This window comes from Mustela nigripes, chromosome 13, assembly GCF_022355385.1.
Source record: "Mustela nigripes isolate SB6536 chromosome 13, MUSNIG.SB6536, whole genome shotgun sequence".
NCBI lineage: Eukaryota > Metazoa > Chordata > Mammalia > Carnivora > Mustelidae > Mustela > Mustela nigripes.
In genome coordinates this window covers 105,235,708-105,260,429 of record NC_081569.1, presented here as the reverse complement: position 1 = coordinate 105,260,429, position 24,722 = coordinate 105,235,708, and the positions used below count along the sequence as shown (strand labels likewise).

At 41.2% G+C, this 24,722-nt stretch overlaps 1 protein-coding gene across 3 annotated transcripts in view; it reads right to left on the bottom strand.

The window, feature by feature from the left end:
* DAAM1 (dishevelled associated activator of morphogenesis 1) overlaps positions 1-24,722 on the bottom strand; it is a 163,296-nt gene that overhangs the window by 70,925 nt on the left and 67,649 nt on the right. For all 3 annotated transcript variants that reach the window (XM_059373313.1, XM_059373315.1, XM_059373314.1), the window contains exon 3: positions 8,336-8,425. In XM_059373313.1, the coding sequence (XP_059229296.1) occupies positions 8,336-8,425 (90 nt within the window). The remainder of the gene's footprint in view (positions 1-8,335; positions 8,426-24,722) is intronic.

Genomic DNA, 24,722 nt, shown 5'->3' with positions numbered 1-24,722 from the left:
GAAGATTTCCTTGCTTTCTTCCCTTATCTACACTGTATCCTCCAAACTTATTATTTCTGCCTCCAAGAGCTTCTGAGGGCTTGTGAAATCTTCACTACTGTTCTACGAAGACCAGGTATTAGGATTTAAGAATATGGAGATGAATGCCAGACTAGCACAAGTGGGAACAAGCAGAAAGTGAGTCCACACTACTGTTTTGATCACAGTCACCATCACTGAAGTAGACAGTGGCAACAGCTGTCACGACCATGCCCCAAGCTCTCTGGTAACTCTGAAATGGCATTATCGCCCTTTGTATAACCATTCTGTGACACTGGTCTCATTTTACAGAGGAGGAGAGAGAAATCAGAGGGGTTCAGCAATATGCCCTAGTAAATGGCACCCTCCCTCCCCCGCTCACCCTTCAAATGGCCTTTAACTATGCCAAGTATTTTCTCATAGCTATTACTTGCCTTCTGTTTATCTTAGAAAAAAATGGTGTTGCACACACATTACGATACCGTTTAGAACAACTATGGGGGGACAGCGGCAAACATAATTTTGGAAGCTGGCAGGCAGATACCTTGACTGAAAAGGCCTTTGGAGATCATCTGTTCCAAGGCAAGTCCTTTTACTGACAACATCTCAAGGCTGAAAAACAGAGGCCTATGCAGAACCAGAATGTAAAACCCAAACGGGGGACTACAGAACTTGTCCAGAATATTTTAGATTTGTTCACTTCTCCAAACACCAAGGAAGAGAGAGAGGATTTGGTTCATTATGTAGGCAAGTTTGTTTACTGCTTCTTCATTAATGAAGCTGGGTGCCTGCTGGGTATCAACACAAAACTATGAGCTCAGGACCATTCTGCACACTTTAAGACAGGGGTGGTAGCTGGCACAGCTGGAGTGATAGAACTGGTTAACCCTAGAGGGAAAAAATGCCCAAAATTGAGGTTATTGAACAAAGGATTATAGGACAAGGAGGCACACAAGTACTCATGAACTGATCACCCTTTTTGGAATACAGCATTGGTTTAAGGGCTGCCAAAAGGAGGGAATCCTTAAATTTTCTACCCCAAATCTAAAACTAGGTATTCATTTTGAGAGCACTGGTTTTTTCAATAAAGAGAAAATAAAGCAAGGAAGTGGGTCACTAACTTTGAGATTATGCTACTTAGAGGGGGGAAGGGGAATGAGAAACATGGCTTCAGTGGGTTTCTGGACAGAAGATGGAAGAAATCTCACCAGGGCCAAGGTTCTCATGTTTTCACATTATTGCCTAATAGATATATGGTACTGAAAAACATTGGGTGGTTTACAGATTCACCTTTGTTTTAATGTCACCAGGGAAGAGTGAAAAAAGAGAGGAGACAGAAGGGAAAAAAAGTCCCCAAGCTAGACAAAGGAGGGGTCAGGGAAGCCAGGGTTGCCATGACAACCCAAGCACTGGTTGCATTTTAAATAATATTTATTTTTCCTCCCAATTTCAGTATAAGTATGTGGTAGCTTTGTAATGTTCGAGTTGGCTAGGCTGAACAGCATGTTTTCTTATAGGTTTCTGGGTAAGGTGAGCCGCAAGAGAGATTCTCACAGGAGATGTGGAGGGCAGAAGTGAAGCAGCAGCCATTTTGTAGTTCATACATGTTGTCTTTAGCTGCTGGCTCACCTTGTTGGTGTGGAATAGCTGGCAGGTCTGTAACTGCTCCACCTTCCCCTGGATCCTCCCTCGGCTTCTCCTGGGCCAGGTGTGTGTATGCTGAGCTCCATGACTAAAGGTTCAGGCTTCTGCAGGACACCCATACCAAAGTCAGAGGCGGACAGAACTGATGTGGACTTCAGTCTGTCCTTGTGGACTCCAGCCTACCCTCACTCTCTTCCAGTTTATATCCACCCTCCTTCCCAACTGTGTGCTCCAAGGAGCTCCAGCAACAGAAATAAAGACAACAGCCTTATGGATAGTGCTCAGTCATCTTCCATGCATGTGTCAGGGTGAATCGCTGCTCTGTGTTGCTGCCAGTAATCCTGCTTCTCTGAAACCTGACCATACAAATACACTGTATGTACTTTTAAAAAGAGCAATTTTATTTTTACAACTGGGGGAAAATATTCCAAAGTAAGGAGCAGAGAATGTACTGTAGAAAATTTGGGAAATATCTGTATAAGGAAAAAAATTAAATCACCCACAATCCCACCAAGCAACTGTTTCTGTCTGCCTACCTCTAACTTTACTCCTTTGCAAATTTTTGACGGTACTACTTATGGTTTTATGACTTTTCTTTCTTTTTTCTTTTTTTAAAACATGCTGAGCAATTTTCCATGCCATTACAATTTCTTTGAAAACATGATTTTTCAATGGCTACAAAATACTCTGTTAGGGTTGTGTGCTATCATATAAACATCCTCTTTTAAGTTGGTTACAATCATGGGCTTTTAGGAGCAACACTACCAAGAACTGCCTCACCCTGGTATATTTCTCATCACTTCCATGGGATCAATTCCTAGAGGAGGAATGTTTCAGGCTGTGAACCCATATTATCAGGTGGTTTTGATTACTATCTTCAGGTCAATCAGCATCTCATACTGAGGCCAACGTTCAAAATACTTATCAACCAGCATAGCATGGGCACCAATGAATCGGAATCGACGATGTAATGTGGGAACAGGGTCTTAGAGTCCCCTTTGCTCCATGCCAGTAGTTAAAGCTTGAGTCATTGGGGGGAAGTAGTAGACCCTTGTGGGAAGGGTGACTGTCACAGAGATTTTTATCAGGAGGGTTCGAGGCAGCTGCTTTTTACCAAGGAAGTTGGCAATATTTTGACAGTTACCATAGTTTCACTGAGGTATACCCATGTTGGAGTTTCTTTTCTTTTTTTAAACTATGTTGGAGTGTCTACATGTCTTTCTCTTCTCCAGGCTGAACAAACCTCAGTTATTTCAGTCTTCCCCCACTGTGCCTCCTTTTTTCAAAAGTTTAGCCTTTCTACAGATTTCCTAACAAGCCCTACAAATTTGTGTGTTGTGTAGTGAAGATCAGATTAGGCCAAAAGTCTAATGTTGACCTTTTCAATATTGGAAGGGACAAAGAACAAAGTATAAACCAAGAACAGTGCACGTGAGCATAGGTCAACTGTTAATAGGAGCCGGTGTCTAGATAATGGGATAAAAGCATGACAACATCAGCCCTTTCACTGCTCTAACTGCTAGATAGGACAAAGTGGTGAAAAAACTGTTGTTGCCTGAGTCACACACATCTACCCCCAAAGATTGGTGGCTCCTTCCTCCGTGCCCCAGAGCCTGTTTGCTTACCTCATTATGGAGCTTATGACAAGACTTGGCAATTATTTGATCTTATCTGCTTCTCCTACCAGGATCATCCACTCCAGGAAATTTGATTTATTTGTTTAACCATCTTCAGAATTTAGCCAAGAGTCTGCCCTGGAGGAGTACTCAATACACCTTCGGTGAATCACAAACCATCCTGCCCCTCACCAAGAGCATGACTTCATGGAATGAAGCCCCAGATACTCCAAGTCAGTTGTGTCTTAGTGGTTCAGCATGGACTTATATACAAACCGTCATCTGTCAGAGTCAGGGAATGTGCAGACAAGGCCAAGAGCTTCAGAGCCTACAGAACCTGGAGACGCCCCCCAATATCCAGCTACTGTGCTCCCCTCATTTATTCTTTTAGAGAAAGAATAAGGGCAAAATACATCCCAGTCTTATCTCTGATCACTTCTACTTCTGCCACTGTCTTTAACCCCTTAGCACTTGGGTGTACAAATGCCAACTGGAATCCATCAACAGGTGAAAACTCAATGGCAGGAAACCAAACCAAGTACTTGTTAAAAAGGTCTAGAAATACAATTACTGACATCTAGGTTTTGCCCGTCAACAGACTCCCTCTCCCAAATTTTGATAGCTAACAAAGTAAACACATGAAAATCCAAAGCTCACTCTACAGTGTGTTTAAACAATTACAGTAAAGAAAGGATACCTAGCTTCCCTTCTTTCTCGGGTCTTCCAATGCCCAACTACTGCTTCTCATCCCAGCCTACCCACAGCAGCTTCTCATTAGGATACTGGAAACAACTAGAGGATGAACGTATCATCTTGCCTCCTTGTTTTACAGCTAGCTTGTCTGACAGTTGTGCAGAAAGCCCATGGTTCCTCTTGACTTAATTCCACCACTTCACCCTATGTTCCTTTAAACACAGGAGGCCCTCGACTCTCAAGGAACTGAAAGAGCCACACCCTGACAACCGTGCACAATACAACTTTAATCTTTGTGTGTGTGTGGTAAAAGGAGAATTGCTTTCTGTGGAGATGAGTGGGGAAGTGATCCAATTAAGATATGCAAACCAAATGAAGGGAGTGAATGAAAAACTAGCAGCTGCATTTTTAGTCACTGTTCCTGCATGTCTTCAAAGGCACCAAGCACCAGGCCCAGGTTTTGCTCACGTGGCCACATCTTCCCCACAGCCAGGTCAGGCCAGGTTCTTAAAGTAGTTAATGAAATTTGAGTCAAACACACCCTCATCAGCAGAATAAAAATTCATCTTCTCTGCAGAAGACCCAAGAAGATAGAGACATGAAATACGGAGAATCCAAAGCCATTTACTGAACCCTTGGCTTTAGAGATCGGAAACAAGAGGAGGGCAAGTGGTGCTCTCCTCAAATCCTGATCTTGGACTCAAATTCCTGAGGACACTACAGCTAACGGTATCCAGCGCCACTTGCCTACTCGGTAAGCGCTGAAGCCCAAGGAGGGGGAGCAAGTGTTTTCCGGAGGCCTGTAAGGACCAGGTTAGTGACACAATTCGTGCAAATCACTCCCGTGAAGAAGCACAATTAAAGGTTTCTGCCAGGGCCCATATGATTGTCGTCGCCGAGAGACAGTATACGCACCACTTTCTTCTCTCTCTCCAAAGCCCTCTCCTTACTTTTCCCAGGGTTTAAAAATCATGTTAACAATAAGCAAATACAGCATGGCCAGATGCCTTTCGTGGTCAGATGGTTCATTGTTTAAAAAGTTTCAGTTTAAAATCCAAAAGATTGTTAACAGATGCAGTTTCTGGCTGGAGACTGGGAAAAACCTCACTTAAACAAAAGAGTATGTTGTGATTGGAGCTAAAAAGGGAATTACCTTTAAAGATAAGAACCACAAACATTTCCTATTTGAAAATACCTCCAGCCCCACCAACAGGACCTTTTTGTGGTCCTTTCATGAATGTTAAAAAACATTTGACAGTGGACTGCCACAGAGGACCAACGAAGGCAGACCAACCAGCCCAGTCATTTTTACAGATTTGTTTGGACTTTCAACAAGGCCACAACATCCATCTCTTACTCTCCCCCGGATTACTCAATTAGGCAAGCCGCCAATTAATTTCTTTCCAATTCTTTTAGTCCTAGAAATACTTCTGCTGCTTTCGTTTTGGCTCTAGAAATGGATTTTCAACTAGAGAGTAGATAGAGGCAAGTGTGAGAAATGAGCGCAGGGCTTGATAATCAGACAGCCGCTGCTGGGACTCAAGTCACCATTGGGTGGAAAAGAGCCACTTGGCTGAGGAAGGCCTGGCCCCATCCTCCGTTCCCAGTCTCATTTGCCTCCACAACTACTATGCACTTTCACACAGAAAGCCTGCTTTTCACCAACTCATGTGTCTGTTTCTGTTGGCTTTCATGGCCCCTGACTCTATGGCTTCACTATGTGTGAGAATGTCTGTAATGCCCTGGGTTCTAATCTTGAAAGATGGAAAAATCTAAGAAGCCATGAATCTGTAGCTTTCCCTTGGCCTGAGAAATGGATGTGGTTTGGCTTGCTGGTGACAAGCCTGATTTGAAAAGGCTACCTAAGATATGGTCCAAGAAAAACAGTCTGTTCTTAGGAATAAAGATGGCCACCCTGGGCTCCATTTCGAGAATAGGCAATCTGTCCCTTAGGAGATCACATTATATATATGATGTTATATATAAACATCATGCCCTTTTCTGCTTAAGTTTTTGTTCTCGTAGTCATTGTATTATTTCCCTATTTATGACAGCGCCCCAAAAGGTCAGTTGCAGGCCAAACACAGAGCAGAGTTTTAATATTTTGAGGCGCTCTAATCAAGAAAATCCTTAACTCAGCAACGCTAGCATCCATTTTAAAGTGAGGCAGATCTATAACCCCATGGAAATCTCTAAAGAGTTAAAATGGCTTTCCCACTCAGCCACTACTTGGCTGTCATGTAAGGAATCCGGGCTGTAAGAATGAAGCTAGCAGGAGGACTGTGCTTTCAGGGACCTGTGCAGTCTGGCCAGGTAGTGGTAGGAAGGGCCCATCCTTCAAGAAATGGGATTCTGAGGTCAGGGGTCACATCCGTATCTATCTTCCTACGAAAAGGCAACCTTGCCATGAGCACATGAGACAGGGTTTGCAAGGGGATTTGATAGGCCTGGAAATTGAAAAATGAGCAGCAGCTGCAAGTCCAAGGTCATTACTATCCTCCAGGGTTTGCCTTTTCTAATCTAAGGGGCAGTAGTTTCCATGATTAACTTTCAATTGCTGTCAGGGGTGTAATAAAATCTGGGAAAGAAGAAAACTTTCCCCTCAGTAAGCTGCTCCCATTTTCCTGTCCTTTCCTTTCCTCCAGTGTATATTCTCAATCCTCACTTCATACTGTTTCCTAACTTGAAGAAAAAAAGTCTTCACTCAATGTCCTATGTGCATACAGGCACTTGAAGATTCTTCCTTTTCAGTTCCAGGGCGTAGGTCTTTAAGATGGCCTTGTGAAAAGGTCCCTTATTTTCCACGACCGTACAATGCCATCACTTCCAGAACTGAACACTTTTAATTTTAAAATCCTTTCCCAGTGTATTACATCTGTTTCCTGAGCCATGACAATCAGTTCAACAACAGAACCATGCACAAAGAGAAAAGAGTACACAGTCCTTCACAAGCATGTTTTCCTGGTTACTACTAGATTAGGAATCCTTACAACTACAACTTGGTCTGATCTGGTAGCAGCTCAGAAACCATACAGAGAGGTTATAGCTGGACACGTCTCTCAGCAAAGGCCCCCAGAACCAAACTCCACACATAGTTTTATCAACAGTAACTGCTCAGGTGGAAAACTAATTGTGCTTTCAATTTATTTTGACAGTTCAGTATAACACTAATGACAAATTAGTGGCTCAGTCATCATACACTTATTTCAATGTGTTCTGATGCTGGAGTTACAAAGAGGAGTTATGCCATGGTGCCTTGCCCACAGAGACACTGAGTTGGGCTGCCAAGGGGCACATTCTTGCTATTGCAAGATGTTTCTGGAAGGCCAGCATGGCAATCAAACAAGGCAGCAAAGAGGCAGAGGACCTGGAAGAGAAGTCACGTGCAAATGCACTAGTTGCATAAGAAAAGGGTCCTCGGACTCATACTGTGCCTTGAAAAGACATTGGACTGCTACAGTTTGTTCCTGTTCTTTGCCTTGAGGCAAGGGTGAGTAACTACAGAGTCCACTGTCCTGGAGACAGGTAACATTTCCCGTAGGTGCTAGCCTGCCCTTCCTGTTTACCCCATCTTGATTCAAGTTTCTATTAGAACAGAAGAAAAAGTGACAAAAGATGGCCATGAACTTGATTGGTTCCAAAACTGGGGTGGGAACAGTCTGAGAATTTTCACAGGGTTTAAAGATGGCAGAGTGAACTTTATTGAGGAGATATGGTCCATGGGGTGATGCCCACACCGGGACTGCTGATATCCATCCTCCCCTTCTTCAACAGTAACAGGACCTAGATAAAAGATGCTTTCTTTGCAGGCAGAGGCCATGTAGCTAAAGGTAGGATGTGAGGGGAATTCAGGTGGATGATTCCCAGGACATGTCCGTAAGAGGGGAGGTGGGGAAGGATGTTGCCTTCTTCCCCTTCACACCTCATCCTCTGAAACAGCCAGAGAGATACCTGGGACCATGAGGACAATGCCACACCCTAGAGGCACTGAAATGGAAAGTTGCTAAGAGATGGGAAAGGAAGATTGAGGTCCCAGAACACTACTCCTAATCCACCGAGATACCGACTTTCATGTAAAGAATGGGTGGAAACTTTGATTTTTGTGTACACCGCTATGGTTTTGGGTCTCAGTTGCACAGGCTTACAAATAATGGTTATAGGTGTGGAGGACATGGGGAGGTGTCCAACAAAGTGTCCATAAAAATATCCAAGGTGTCAGTATTGTGCTGCACACGTAGCAACAAGGCCACGATCTGGTTTGTACATCACGAAGAGCTGCCTGAATTTCAGTGGTGAAGAGGAAAAGCAAAGGGCACAAAAAATGATAATTTCCCAGTCAACCATAAACACAATGAATCTCTTACCTTTTTCTTGCTACAGTATATTTGCCATTTTTTCTCAGCTGGAAGTGCAAACATGGCTTCCCTGTGTTTGTCTGTCAGGTCAAGTTCATCCTGAGGAAACAAAATAATAATTAGTATTTCATAGATTAAATGTTATTCCTATAGGAGAGGTTATCAGCATCATTACAGAAAAGAAAAACAAAAGCAAAAACCAACATATATTTCAATGAACTTGGGAAAGACCAAGAAGGCAAGGTACGTGTTGCCACCATTAAGAAAGCACGTCTCTGGCATGGGGCTGAGTCTTGAGCACAGAAAGGACGAGGCTCACCCTACACCTACCGAAGGGTGTGGAAAAGTGGGCTGAGCACGGACAGAGTACCCTGAGAGCACCCGCTGAGCGTTAAAGGCCATCAGAGCTCCGGAGTTTGGATTACTCATATTATAGATGAGGGTTCACTGGCAAGGGATGGGGGCTCCACAAACACTGAGTATGAGGCTAGACCTGAAGAACTTGGACATGAGAGGAGGAGACCAAGGGAACTAAAGGCAGGGGCACAAGAACAGACGGGGTGTGTTTGGGGGGACAGTGAGCAGCTTAGCGGAAGCACGGGAATGATGCAGAGAGTCATCACATGAAAGGTTTGAGAGGCAGGGAGAGACCAGTTTGTGAACAAAAGTCTTAAATGCCAGAATGAGTTGTTTATTCTCTTGACCCACGAGAGCTGATGAAGATTGTGCGGAAGCACCTGGCATCTTCATTATCATAAATCCCACTAATATTTATTCAGCATTTTATGCACCAAGCATCATGTGGCATTGTCTCGGTCCCCACAACCCTGAGTCCACTCATTAGTACATCCTCATGGGAGTAACGCTCCCTGCTGTAGTTCAGCTGGGGGAAATTTAGGTGGGAGACTGGGTAAGTAACTTGCTCCAGACCTCACACCTGGTAATGACGGGGCCGGTTTTCAGCCCGCAGCTGTCCAACTCCAGAACCCAGACTCGGCCTCTCAGATCCGTGTCTGGAAACATTAATTTTACAGGGGAGAGCAGCTTAGATTGGACACGAAGGGAAGGCAATTTACAAACATCCATAACTAATGAATAGCAACAACAGGATAATGAATATAAAGTGCTTAGAGAAAAGCTCTTGGCATTTAATAACTCAATCATCCCTGGTCTGTATTACTGGTGTGGAGCTTCTGGTACATTTTTCTTAGTAGAGGGAAAGTTCTCTAGGTGAGGGTGCAGACTGGTGGGTGTGAGACAGATGAAAAGGTGCTGTAAACCAAGGCACAATGAGGCTTCGATCCCTGAGGAATATAAACACGTTCCCCCTCTGAATGCCTTCGGTATATACCTGTAATTCTGCCTCCTGTAGACACAGGCTTCACACTTCATACTCCTACCTCCATTTATCATTGAGTCCTGTTATTTCTTCCGTGAAAAGTGTCACGATTTTTCCTTTTTTTGATTCCCAATGAAACCACCCAAATTTATGCTCTAATAACCGCTCTGTTGGCTCCTGGCAGTAGCCTCCCCACTGCCTTCTCCACCCTCCCCACGCACACCCAGAATTCATTAAAGCAGCTGTACTTAAGCCTGAGAGAACCTCAGCATCATCTGGGGGGCTCCTTAAGTCACTGATCGCCCAGAGTTAAGGATGGAGCCAGTGGGAGCGAATGTGAACATCTGAGCATCTAAAAAGTTTCCAAGTATGGCTGATGCTGCTGCTCCGGGCACACTTTTAAGAGCTGCGCCTTCAAAATCGAGCTCCTATGCGGTTTTGAGCTCCCGGTTCAAAAAACTTCATTAGTTCCACACACTGACAAAATGCATTATGTATTCCTCAGCCTGCCTTTGATGTTTCCCATTTAAAACCCCAATTTAGCCCTTCTGCCCTTATTCTGTTACCACCTACATGTCCAGGGCCCAGCCACTCAGAGCCCAATATACTGTGAGCTTCCTGGGGAAGCGACTCATCTCCTTAAGTCTCTGCTTCCTCATCTCCAGGATGGGCATATCATTCCTCTTGCAGGGCTATTGTGAAAATGAGCAACATGGACTAAGTATGGGGTAATGCTTGGCACAGGGCAGGTAGCTGGGTGGCTGCAGTATTGTTATTTCTCTCATCATTTACACATAGATCAGGTGCTATTTTCTTTTAAGAGCAAGGTAAATAGTTAAGTCACTAAAACACACACCCATGTACATGACTCCCTAAGCGCAAGAAACTAGTTAAGAATTTTAACAATGAACAATCAGGGAAAGAACAAAAGATATTTACAGAAAATCCCACTGTGAGGGAACATGCTAAAAATGTTAAGATTTTTGCATACAACTAGTATATATACGAAGTGATTATTTTTCTTACTTTCTTCTTTTTTTAATTTCCTGTTAAGTCATACTCGCTCTCACCTATTGATAAATGAGGAAAGTACTGTGACATAAATCACTTCCAGACCGCTGGGGTTTTTCTTTGGGTGGGGGGAGCAGGTTCAGGTCAGTTATTCAAACAGCTCAATAATATGGCGCTTACTTTGGGGAAAAGGTCCAGGATTTGTGAGAGAAAACAATACTACTCCTGTAACAGCACTGTTTGTGCTAACTGAGCAGAGGTATAAACAGGTAAAGCCTAAAACCTAAAAATTCACAGCAAAGAGTATTAATAAGTATTAATACTACTGTATTTTGCTGTTAGAGGTAGAATAATGCTTCACAGTTGAACTAGGACTTAGAAGCAGATGGTTTTAAGGAAAAAGAGAATTTCCAGAAAATTAAAAAAAAATTTTTTTAATTGTTACAGGGTCACTGGTTATAATTTTGAATTACAGTAATAAAATGGGGGGGGGGTAGTGCCTGGGTGGCTCAGCCAGTTAAACGTGGAACTCCTGATTTTGGCTCAGGTCATGATCTCAGAGCCATGAGATCAAGCTCCATGATGACCTCTACACTGAGCATAGAGCCTGCTTAAAAGATTCTTTCCCTCTGCTCTTCCAACCCCCCGAATGCCGCAATGCTTTCTCTCCCTGTCTCTCTCCCCCACCACAAATCAATCAATCAATCAATCAATCAATCTTTTAAAAATACTACAATTTAAGAAATTTAAAGATTAAGTACCTTCCTCAAGGTAACCAAGCTAGTAAATGGTGGAGGAGGAGCTGGGGTTGGAACTATTTTACAGAGCCCACGTTCTTAACCACAAGACTGTCCATTCTGTTGATCATTCAGCAGGTAGGTAAAATCACAACACTGATGCAAGTATGAAAATGTATCCATCTGCTGCACTCAAAGCCTACGGAGTGTCCACGAGCAGAAAGAGGAAGATGCTGCCATCAGCCATTCCTGAGTTCCAGGTCTGGCTCTCATCTGGTTATGTAACCTTGTGCAAGTGACTTAACCTCTGGACTTCAATTTCTTCACCTGAAAAATGAGAATCATAATATATATCTGACAGAATTGTCTCAAGGATTAGCTCATGCAACCAAATTTTGTTTTGTATTTATTAAACGCGAGGCACTATGCTAGGTGCAAGGAACAAAAAAGTATCACAGAGCTCATATTCTTGAGTGAGAATAAGGGAAATCAAATAATCTCATGAACCAGGATACGATCACACAGGAAGCTGAGCTCTGACAGTCTGCCTGTTGTGGGGAAAGGTAGGGCAACGAAGACTGCCCCAAGGAAGTGAAGTGAAAGCTGAGAGATGAATAGGAACTAAATAGGTAAAAAGCACAGCAGGCAGTGAACAGTAGCTTTGAAGGATACTATGAACTTTGGTCTTTCTCTTAAGAGCTCTCTTAAGAGCAACGGGAGGTCACTGGCAGATTCTGAGTAGGAATGACATAGATTAAATTAGATAATGACTGGGAGTGCCCCGGCACAAGGCCCAGAGTGTAATAAGACCCCCACCCCTCCATTCCAAAAGTATCTCTGCTCTGACTCATTCCATTTTAATAATATGGCTGAATCAAGCATGCAAGACTCCAAGAGACTATCACACACAGCCTTAGAGATCAGTCAACACTTCCTCGCTGTCCTACCCATTCCAGGACGCTGGCCAGACATTACAAAGAATACAAAGATGAATAACAGACCTTGATTTCATGGAATTTAAGAATCTAGTAAGGAAGACAGGATGATAGATAGAAAGCTTCAGTCGTTCCCTTTCTTTTCAGGATAAAGTCCAAAATTCCTCAGCAGGTAGGTAGAGGTCCCTTGTGATGCACTGACTTATCCCTTCTCCTTTTCTGCTGCCACCAGCCACCTTTTAGCACTTCTGGTCACAAGTTGCCCACTTTTTAAACTTTTGCACCTGCTGTTCCCTTTTTTCAGAAAGCCTTTACCACCATATCTAAGGATCAGTCCCATTCATCCAAGCTCTTGTCAAGGTAGCGCGTATTTCCCTCCACATGGCCCACCTCCACTCTCCTGGATGAGCCGCTCCCCTATTCTTGCCTCTACTTAGGGCATTTACCACATTGCGACTGGCATATTATTGGCTTGTCTGACTCCTGTCCTGGACTTGTGCCCAGAGGGCAGGAACTGAATTTGTTCTATTCATCTCTGCCATTAATTAACTAATTATTGTTCTGAAACAGTATGTGACATGGCTGGATTGCCCCCTGCCCGCAAAAAAGTAAGGGGAGGGCACGTGGAAAAGCCAGGAGGAAGAAAGGGAGGGACGAAGGGAGAGGATTATTGTAGGATATAGCAATCATCAGCGTATTTCGAAGATTAACCCCTCCCCTATTCTGGGCAGTAAAATGTACATACACTGAAACATACAGATTTAATACAATCTTCAGTTTGGCCAGGGTAGGCACTGAAGTGGCTGTAGCCCTTTATACTTGAGAAACTGGTCGTGTCATCTCACTCTCCATTAGCAATAGATGGCAGCTCTAGTTACCCCACATTTTCACCAAAATTTGGTGCTATGTCTTTTTAATTTTAACCATCTAGTTTATTTGAAGAGTTATCTCAATGTAGTTTTAATTTGCATTTCCCTGATAACTGGTGCTGAATATACCTTCTCACGTGGCCCCTCCCACGTGTTATTTTGTGAACTATCCAAGTCTTCTGCCCAGTTTCATTGAGTTACCTGTCTTTATTGCATTAGAGACATTTGTTACCTATTTTGGAAACAGCTCCTTGGTCCTGGGTATATAGAGACTATTTCTCCTAGGCTATAGCTTGCCTTTTTATTTTGTTAATAATCTATTTTGATCACTACGTATTTTAATTTGAATGATGTCTAATTTATTAATCTTTTCTTCTAGAGTTAGTGCTTTTTGTCTTCTCTGAGGGATCTTTGTAACTTGCAGGTGAAGAAGTATTCTACAGTTTCTTATGGGAGCTGCCTAGTTTTAGTTTTAGCTTCTGTGTTTGAATCTTACTCCATGTCTCCTAGACCTGATTCCTGCGGTCCTTCTTTAAATACAGAATGGCTGGATGCCTTTTGCCTTCTCTCTTTTCAGGCTACTGGCACTCATTTAGATATACTTGTGGACAAGGAGGGCAATAAAATCAAAGTTGACAGAGGAGGAAAAAGAAAGTCATACAAACTAATTTGAAAGCCACCTTGACATATTAGGTCCTTCAAACTCTGACATCACTTCAAAGTAATATTAGAGATTACAGAGATTTTTCATTTTGATACTTAATCCAAATATTGAAAAAGGCAATCCTGGAAAACAAAGCCGGATCACTATATCTCAGTACCTCTTTACATGAGATTTTTTAGAAAAAGTACATCTATGGGGCAGAAAGCCAACTGGTGGTTGTCTGGGGCTAGAAGCAGACGGGACTGATGCAAATGGGCAGGGTGGCTGGAGAGGTTCCGGAGCAGGATGGTGGCAATCGCTGCACAGCTGCATCCATTTCCTAAAACTCACTGAACTGTACTCTTACAATAGGTGAATTCTATAGAATGTAAAATTACATCTCAATACGCTGCTAAAGAAATAGAATCAAGCTTGGTTGTTGGAACCCTAAGGAAAAGAAAAAATTCAGAGTAGAGAAAATATAACCTTAGGTAAACCATAAGGAAGGAAATTTCTGCCTGAACCAAATTTCTGATAAACCAAGGAGTTGGCTTAGAAGAGAACCTGATTGGATGTGTGGGGGGGGCTGAGGGGGGCGTGTAAAGAAAAGGAAAAATGTGGTCCCCTTTAGGATAAGTCGTTTGCTCTGGGAACTGTTAAAATTTCAGACACAGCTTTTGTTTGAAACCAAAGATCACTTCCCTTGAAAATTATATATGGATTCTATTATTATGCATTCCATTTAGACCAAGAGATAGTATTTCCCCTAAGGCCCCTTAATATTAAATTAAATGATAAGTTTAATTTAATGATAAATCCTCAAGAACCTTCTCAGTGTTTTGTTTTTCATTTTTCCCTATTGGTGGCTCTACAGAAAAGTGTTGGCTCCTCTGTGTCTCTGTGAATTAATAAGCAAGTTTTCCACGGAGATTAACAAATGTAATTAGCCCAAATCCCCGGCAGCATCCTGGAGGCTCCTAGATCACCTTACTTTTTGTTTTGTTTTGTTTTGTTTTACAATCATGCTAAGTCAGATATTATTTTGGGGACTGTCAATTAATGCCAAGACAAGCAGAACAAATTCAGCTCCTACTCCTACGCCCTAGACTTGGATCGCCCAGCATCCTTCACTGGCCACAAACTTTTCTTTCATATTATGCCTTGTTGGACAGAGTTTTAAGTTAAATGAAGGAAAATAATTTAGCCAGTGATAAAAGGCGAAACATTCACACAAAGCACCATTCCTCTTCCGCTCTGAACTCAAGCTTCTTGAAAACTAACAAACAGCAAACAAAAGCCTATAGGCTTTTCTTAGAGAACATATCATGTTTTTAATATCTTCATAAAATATATATTTGATATGTAGTATCTTGGAAAAAGGTATAAATGACACACTTTTTATTAAGAAAAAAGTACCTCTGAGAGAAATCCAGCTGTGGGAACTAAAGCTCTAGGCTTCATCACTAACAAAGCGTATTATTAAGACCCACTTCTAAAAGGTTCTGTACAAAGAAATCTCACTGGTCCTACACTCCACAGAAGCAGGCAGCACTGTAAAGAAATCTATATAAATCATAAAACAATTGGCACAGTACAAATAAATCTAAGGAAATGGATTGATTTGCTAGATAAAGCAAGGGAAGGAATTTTGAAAAAATATACAATAAGGGTCTTGAATGAGTTGAAAGAGCGCTTTTCAGAGACTTAGCTAAATTGAAATAGGGAGTTATTTATAAAACGTCCAAAACAATATTGAAAGCATTTACTCTTTGAAAATCCACCAAATCAATACATTTCAATGAGCCAACAAATACGTTTCCAGATTACAAGAGAAATCTTTAACAAAGGAATTCTGGATTTCTATTTCTAATGAGTCAAACTAACTACTCACACACATACTAATGCATCATGTGGAGGTAGACGGACACGCAATTAATGCTCTGTCGGGGTGGGGAGAGAATAAAAAAAAACGAGGAGACATGAAGCTAAGACAGGTCCTGGGGTCATCCTGTCAATCAACTTGCGGCTTTGTATGCTTTTATTTTTGCTTTTTTGTGGTCCTTGACCAGGTAGCCAGCCAATGTTGAGGTCTGACTCAATGTTCAGACCTCACGAAATTTCTAATTATTCTTACTCAGACAAAGCTAACTTTTCTGGGAGAGAATAAAAAAAAACGAGGAGACATGAAGCTAAGACAGGTCCTGGGGTCATCCTGTCAATCAACTTATGGCTTTGTATGCTTTTATTTTTGTTTTTTAGTGGTCCTTGACCAGGTAGCCAGCCAATGTTGAGGTCTGACTCAATGTTCAGACCTCATGAAATTTCTAATTATTCTTACTCAGACAAAGCTAACTTTTCTCCTTTAAACTGCATATACTTCAGGTATTTGCCCACAGCATGGAGGCCCAATTCACCCACCCTGGCCCTACCCACCAAAGACTTCCCCACATACCTCCAGGCAGCAATGCTCCAGGTCACTTCACAAACACCCTAAGTTAGCCCTGGCTGGATTTAACCCTCTCTGACATTAACCCTCTCCCTCCATCCCATAACTCAACAGTACCAGAAAAAAGTCAGATGCTCGGAGGCACAAGGGACTAGGCCTTAAGTCATACGACATAGTGATAAATATAATGTCGTGGGGAAAAAGGCCAAATTAGTTTTAAAAACGTAGAGAGAAAATGTACTGTTAGGCGGAGACATTTCATCAAATGTATGAACATCTAACCCCGCCACAGCAAGTGACCGGCACATCCCTAAGTCACAGATTGCCAATTCAGCTCTTAAAATTTAACCACAGTGACCCTGAGAATAGTCCTTTACCTTCCCAGCGGTGGTTTGAAATCTGAAAGTGACATTCCATATTAGTCATTTTAAACAGAAGTACATTCAGTGACTTACTACCTGCTCCTAACCAGTCAGGAAAAACATAAATGGAAAACAACAGAGTGCTTTAAATCCCAAAATGGATGTGTACACACAAGAGAACCTTGAAGGTTTTCAGCAGGTAAGATTTCAGCCAACATTCTTAGTCATTAGATGAAATACCACAATATGACTCACCTACACAGTCATGTTCTCTGTGTCTGATAGACATGCTTTAATTCGATATATAAAAATAAGAAGTGAGATCCCACAAGCAAAGGCTGACTAACAGAAATAATTTTTAGTTCTTAATACCAGTGGTTAAGTGTTTTATAATATTTCCTTTCCTTTCTTTAACAGTAGGCAATGCAAACCATAACCAGTTTGCTAGACAAAACCTGCTACTAAACCTGTAGGCTTCTCGTTCTGCTTCTCTGTGTTATTACAATCAGAAACTCATTAGAGCAACTTTTAATTTTTAATTAGTATACATCACCAGCAGTGTTGCAGGAATCTTAAATAACTCTGTTCTAAGTATATGTTAAAATCATCTCCCAGTATCCATCCAGCCACCTAAATATCTAAATATCCAGTTTTTACATCTATAATCTGGTAACTTCTGTTGACAAGGCTTAATACAGAGAATTTCTAAGCAGTGTTTCCCTAACTGAATGCATGGAGGGACTTCATCTTGTGGGACAAAGAACCAGCGTCGAGTTTAAATAAGCTCCCCTTCTCTCAGTGACACCTGTACTGCTCTTGCCAGCCCAGGCTCTTCCCGCACCGGCTCAGCAAGCTCTTCAGAGACCTTTTGGCAGCTCAGCAGACACTTAAGTTTTATTTGGGTCAAAAGACATTTAGTAGAATAGGTCTCTTCCCACACTGCAGCTATTTATTTTATCAACTCACTTATGGTAGAGAAACTGGACAGGAAATAATTCTCAAACATTATCAACCTTGTCCTCTCAAGCTGCTACCCTTGATGCTAGACACTTTGGTGCTCCCATTTGAAGAATAAGACTGAAGAGAATGGTTAACAGGTGGATGGGGGACAGGAAGGACACAAGGATCAGCCCAAATGTATCACTTCTACTTCGAGAATAATTCAGAATATATATACCCAACCACTGGAGGATGCAGCAGTCATGAATTCAGGCACATATGCACACACATACACATTAAAATAGTTACTGAGCATCTCAAGTATTAACTTTTAGTAATTCGTTACTCATCCAGGCCACAAGCATTTACTGAGTACCCTCTCTGGGCCACACCCCACTCCCGGCCCTAGGGTTCTTGAGGATGAAAAAGCCAGATTACAATGCCTGTGTGTCATTCTGTTTAACATAATGAGTGTCCATATGGGAATAAACTCATACCATCTGATTGTTTAAAAGATGGCAAAGGACTTGGCTTTTTCTTCTACATCCAAGAAATGCCCATCTTTCCTATAAACAACCTGTATATACATTCTAAGTGAGCTTTCAGTTATTTGGTTTAATTTAATTCTTAAATATTCCATTGCATAATGAAATAAACAGCAGCTGTAGGGTGTTTCCAGTGGATTCATTTAAAATTGGACAAGAGGAGAAAAACTACTACATTTTTAAATCTTATTTTCCAAAAAATATACAGAGATGTGGTTCTTTATCCATAAGCCAAAAAAATCATAACTAAAAGATGTAACTGGTACTGAGCTCCTACAACATACACCAAGAACAGTCTAAAATTACTGAGTAATTCTGGGAATTGAAGATGGGGGGTGGGATTCCAAGTACAGTGGATAAAATTGAGGACAGTTAGAACTGAAATACACCACCCACATACTGGGCATTTACCTCCCATAGGCCATGTGACATATGTTTTATGTGAACAAATGATGTTTAGATGAATCCCAATGCATCAATATATATTCTCATGCGCAGTTATTTATACAAACTACCAGATTGTTCTAGCCATTACTGAAACACATTTTCAAAATTTATACTCAAAAGCTTACTAAACCACATGACTTGTGGAGATGAAATTATTTTCCCAGTCTTCTAAAACCTGGACTGATTTATACAGGGACATGTAGAGAGTTGGCAAGTCAATACTGGAGGCTGACTTCGCATAATTTGCACATGGTAGCCTGAGGATTAAGTTAAATAATCAGATTTTAAATTGTAGTCAAAAGCTAAGTAGGTATATACTGCTCAGTCTCTTTAGAATCCATAGTAATGAAAGTCATCAAGGCCAAGATGACTTGTAACTATTTTCAAGAATTATTAGCTCAGAGATGGTTTTGCAGCTATTTGTATTAAAAGAAAAAGAGGGGCGCCTGGGTGGCTCAGTGGTTTGGGCTGCTGCCTTCGGCTCGGGTCATGATCTCAGGGTCCTGGGATCGAGCCCCGCATCGGGCTCCCTGCTCCACAGGAAGCCTGCTTCCCTCTCTCTCTCTCTCTTTGCCTGCCTCTCTGCCTACTTGTGATCTCTGTCTGTCAAATAAATAAATAAAATCTTTAAAAATAAATAAATAAAAGAAAAAGAAAGTTTTCATGTTTCTTTCCTCCATCTCTCCACAATCCCCCTCCCATTTCAGTCCCTATAATCTAAATTAAGAAACACCCAGAAATAAGTGTATTGATTTATAACAAAGTATCTAACATGGAGTCAAAAATCTATACTTAATTGCCTATAGAAAAGGATACTTGGAATGATCTTGGTGAGATAAAACATAAATTTAGTACTAGAAGGAATAAAATGGTTTTGTGGTTTTACCTTAAGCTTTACTGTTCTTGTGTGGTAAATCAGAAGACAAGAAGGGAACTTAAGAAGCCTACTGTCCACCTCACTGTTTTTAACCAAACTGGGCCTCCAACCAGTACAAAGAAATGTAGACTATCCATTGGGATGAAGATCTACTGCCAACCCTACTTTGATTCTTAGAAGAAATGTAATGTTCAGTTCAGAAGTATACAAGCAAGCAAAACCACCTACATTAACATCACCCTGTATCACAAATCATTAGTTGTTCTCAGGGCCAAAATAATTTGTTTATAAAGTTCTGGGTTTAGGATCATTTTTTTGGGTCATCTGCAAATTGACCATGTATTGGCAGCCGTTCACATCCTCTACATAGGAATTTCAGCACTGAACACATTTAAGACCATATCTGCTTTCCCACTTACCTCTGTGATGTACTGCATATTTTCATACCGTTCTAAGCATTTTTCTATAAACTCATCAAGTCAAAGTATCCAAAAATGCCACAGAGTCAGGGGAAGATCTACTCAATATATTTTCTTCTTCATTGTCAACTAACCATGTCCTTTAGCTAAACAGAATTTTCTCGTTGACCATTACAGGTTTGTCAAATGAAAAGAATTTTTACCTCATGGAAATAGAACAATTTTAATATCAGTTTTTCATTCTGCTTTTTGGCTTCCAGACAACTGAACACTTTGAGACTATTCTAACATTTCTTTGAAGTCTTTATACGGTCTGATTTTCTCTGCTTAATTACCAAGCAATCCTTTAGACTCTAAGAAACAATAGATTAAAACTAGGATTCCTTATAACCAGTTTTTTTTTTTCCCCCCTTCAATCAGGTTAAAATTAAATGTTCTTGCTACCCAATTTTTACATCTTTTTTGGAGACAGGGAACTGAACAGCTTCTATGAGAAACTTTCTATTCTTAGTCATGGTCTTAGTGTGAAAGGCAAGTTCTAAAAACAAAGAGATAAAAAGTGTTGAAACTTGTCATCAATTCTAGTGATAATGGAAGAATTTTTATTAAAAAGAGCTTAAGATAGTCCTAGTAATAAAAGAAATTATGTTGGCAGCCTGAGAAGAGGAGTAAAATTTCACGTAGTTAGGAAAAGAACAAAATTTGTACACTGGTAAATCTGTAAGACAAATTTGGATTCCTGTAGCTCCTTTCATACCAAAGTTGACTTCAGAATATATTGAAAAATGAAAAGATTACTGAAGTAGATTCCCAAGTGAATTCAGCTGGCACAGCTTACCTTGACTGTGAATTCATCTGACTCTGATATGTCAACTAAATTCTCTCATTCCTGCTATCTTCATTTCTCAAATTCTATGCTGGCTACTAATGTCCCCAGGAATCAGTAATAATAAAACTGACCTATAGTGAATAATTGTGTTTATGAGGATACAAATCTTCCCATCAACCTATGGTATCCATCATTGCCACATTCCTCACTGAGATTTGATTTTCATCGGCAATGCTCAATAGTATAAATGGTAGTTTTGTGATCAATAACAAATTTTTAAATAAGTTTCTTTAACATAGTTTACATTTCTTAGAAGGCACAGCACTCTATAGTCTATTATCCCAAAACATTAGACCGACTGGCCAAACAAATGAAGACAAAGGAGTGGATTCAAAAGAAGACAGATTAACCAGAAAAGTGTAAAATGTAACTGGTCACATTTCAGATTTAGGAAAAGTTGGATCCATGATGCATATTTCCAACTAGTCATAAATTCATAGTGATGTACTTACTGTATTAGAAATGAAAGCTTTCCTCTAATAAATCCAAATACAGAAAACAATGTGTGTACTAGAAGACTGGAGATTTGGTGCAAAACACTTCAAAACCATAACCAGGTTTGCCCGAAACCTGGTTTCTCACCTAAAATCTGTGCCAGGCAAAGCAGTTGGACATCTGCATGTTCTATAAGGTAAGAGAGCTGAGGGAACCCATTAGGAGACATCATTTCCAATATCATTGTTGTTGTGGAATGGTCTGTAGGAAACCCTTAGCCCACCAGTTCCTGGTGTGTGGAGTCTATGCACTGGGTGGAAGAGCAGAAGGGGCCTCCTCCTAATTCTCTCTTCCCTTTTCATTTCAAAACTAAAGTACCCTGAGAAGGTATACGTTGCAGCAAGAAAGCATCTCATCTCAACAACTGGACTCAAGTGAAAACAGAATCTATTCAACAAGACAGGACACCTTTTGCTATACTTATTAACACTTCACCGAGACTGCCAAGAGCAATGGTTATTTTTGTATATGTAATCAGACAGCAAAATATTTTGCTGTACTTTAATATGTTTGGTTTGCTGAGAAAACTATAAGAAAGCAGAGATCTCTTCCTCTCATTCAAATAAGAATCTAAGATATATAACTAAATCAATAATACAATCATTCCCATCTCCTTTCCAGAACCTCTTCTCAGAAGCCTCTGATTTCATGTTCCATCTATACTCAGCTTTCTGTTCCTTGAGCCTTCTATGATTTTTCTCACCTCCCAGCCCCCTATATATGCTGTTCTCACAGTCTGTAACACTCCTCTCTCCACTTTGCCTGGATATTCCTACTTGATTTTTGTGTCTTAACATCAAATGAAACTTGCCCCAAAGCCTTCCAAGACCCTTCCCCACTAGGTTAGGAATCTGTGGGGTTTGGGGGTAGGTGTCAGCAAATAGCAAGTTTGAAATTCACTGACAGTTAAGCTAAGGAGCCAAGCTAGAAAGGAAATCAAATACCTTCTTTTTCATGCATGCAAGTGGAGTTGGAGAACCCAACTTTCACCTGCAGACAAGTGGCCTTGCTGAGATTTCAGTGCAGAATTAGACACTGACCTACCAGCAGTACAACTACAGAACTCCCAAGGGGGCTCACTCCTAGGAAATTCATAGCACCAAGGGGCACAAAATGTGTTTCCGGAAAGCAAGTTGATTCGTAGAGAAATTGAGGAAGAGAGAGGGACTCAACTATGCATATCCCCAAGAGGAGCTGGAAGAGAAGCTAGGAATTCCTGGACAAGAGAGCTAGGATTATACACAGGGAACCTGTGAATAGGACTCCCTCCTTGTGAAAAAAAGGGAACTGAACATGCTTCCCCAAAAGTATACACTGGGGAGAAGCCCCTCATGATCCTCAGACACACGAGGTAAGATTACGTGTTTAGTTTCCCCCACTAAACCTTCGGTCCCACAAATTCGTGAAGAACCATGACTGCTTTGTTCACCAGTTATCACATGCATACACCCCAAAAGAACTGACCAGTCAATTAATGACACATTTTTCTGTTCATCCCAAAGGAAATCTTCTAACATTGAGATGAAAAAGTTACTTGAATAAGAACCACTTACAGAGTTTTAATGCCTAGGAGTCTTCAAATAGGTTGGCGAAAAAAATCTAAGACCTTTAAGAGATGGTGGAAAGACCATAACTAAATCTTATCTTATGGGAACAGTATTGAGTCTTAGGTTGGATATGCTCACAGTTTGTGGCTAAAGCAATGGACAAAGCAGAAAAAGTGGGGCGAGAAGGTGGGGGAGGTAATCAGGAAAAAAAGGATTGATGCTTGAAAGGCATAAAATACATAGCTAACAGAGATTACATAAGCTCTCAACTGAGTATTTTTAAAAATATACCAAATCAGTTAAAAATTGTTACACAGAGGCTATTTCTACTCACAAAAATAATTTTGTGAGTATTTCTACTCACAAAAATAATTAATTAATTAGTTTTGAAAATGTCCAAGTTACATGCCCTCAGTTCTAAAGCTATAAAATAGCTTTAAAATCAGAAGGTCAATGTGTAGGAAGTAATAACAAGTGTTGGCACAGATGGGGTCAAACTGGAACCCTCACACACTGCAGGTGGGATTGTGAAATGGTGTAACCAGTTTCAAAAACAGCCTGACAATTCCTCAAAAGTTAAACATTATGTTACCATATGGCCCAGAAATTCCACACTTAGGTCTACACCCATGAGAACTGAAAATCTATTTCCATGCAAAAACTTGTATATGAATGAAGTTTACAGCAGCAATATTTGTAATAGCTAAAGACTGGCAACAACCCAAACGTCTATCAACAATGAATGGATAAACAAAATGTGGTACATCCACACAGTGGAGTATTATCCAGCCACAAAAGGCCATGAAGTACTGATACACACTACAACATGGATAAACCGAAAAGATCATGCTACGCGAAAGAAGCCAGCCCTGAAGGACCACATATCATATGATTCCATTTCTATGAAATGCCCAGAAGAGTCAAATTCACAGAAATGGAAGTGCATTAGACATAGCCTGGCTGCACTGGGGAGAAATGAGAAGTTGACAGTTAATAGGGAAGGGAGCTGATTTTTGATGTCATGAAAACATTCTAAAATGTCTTGTGGTAATTGTCACACAGCTCTGTGAATATACTAACAGCCACTGAGTTCTACAATGTCAATAGGTGAATTATATAGTCTGTAAACTAGATCTCAATAAAGCTGTTATTAAAAAAAAAAAAAAAAAGATACGCAGGCTTTTGGACTGGGGCCTCCAGGAACCACTACATCCTAAAATTGGAGCAAGTCTGACTCCACGGCCTGCGGCCGGTGCTCCTCACACCCCACCTTCTTTACAGATTCCCATGGCTGAACTCCCATTCAGCTCTGCTTTACTTATGAGATGATAAGGCTGCAGTAAGCAATTCTGCAACCTACCTGTTCAGCACCACGTTTAAAAACATTAATAGACTACGTCATCAGAAGAGGCAAAGGAAACCAGCTTGTAACAACCAGCTGTGACGAGAAGCTTCCTCTGCAAGTTAGGACCCACACTGACTCACTCACAGCAGGCAGATTAGCTTTCAAAAAGAGGAAAAACCTGGCATGTCTGCTTAGGGTGTTGTGCCCAGGAAATACCTGAATGACTTCCCATCCCTCTCATTGCACTAGAATGTGGAGTGTAAAGCACCTAATAGGAGGCAGCCTTTTTAAAGAAGTTACCTTCTTTACACCAAACCTCTCTGAGATACAGTACTATCCTCATTTCCTAGGCAAGGCAATAAACTTAAATTCCAACAGAAACCATCTTATAGGAAGTAACCACAGGTTGCAGAGTGGTCTGACCCCACATGCCAGGCGCTCCCCCCTTCCCCATGTGGCCCTCCTTTCCTGGCATGGGCAGAGGCAGAAGTGCTTCTGTGAACACTCAAGAGAAACCAGGGCAGAAGTTTCCAGTGGCTTTGAACCCACCT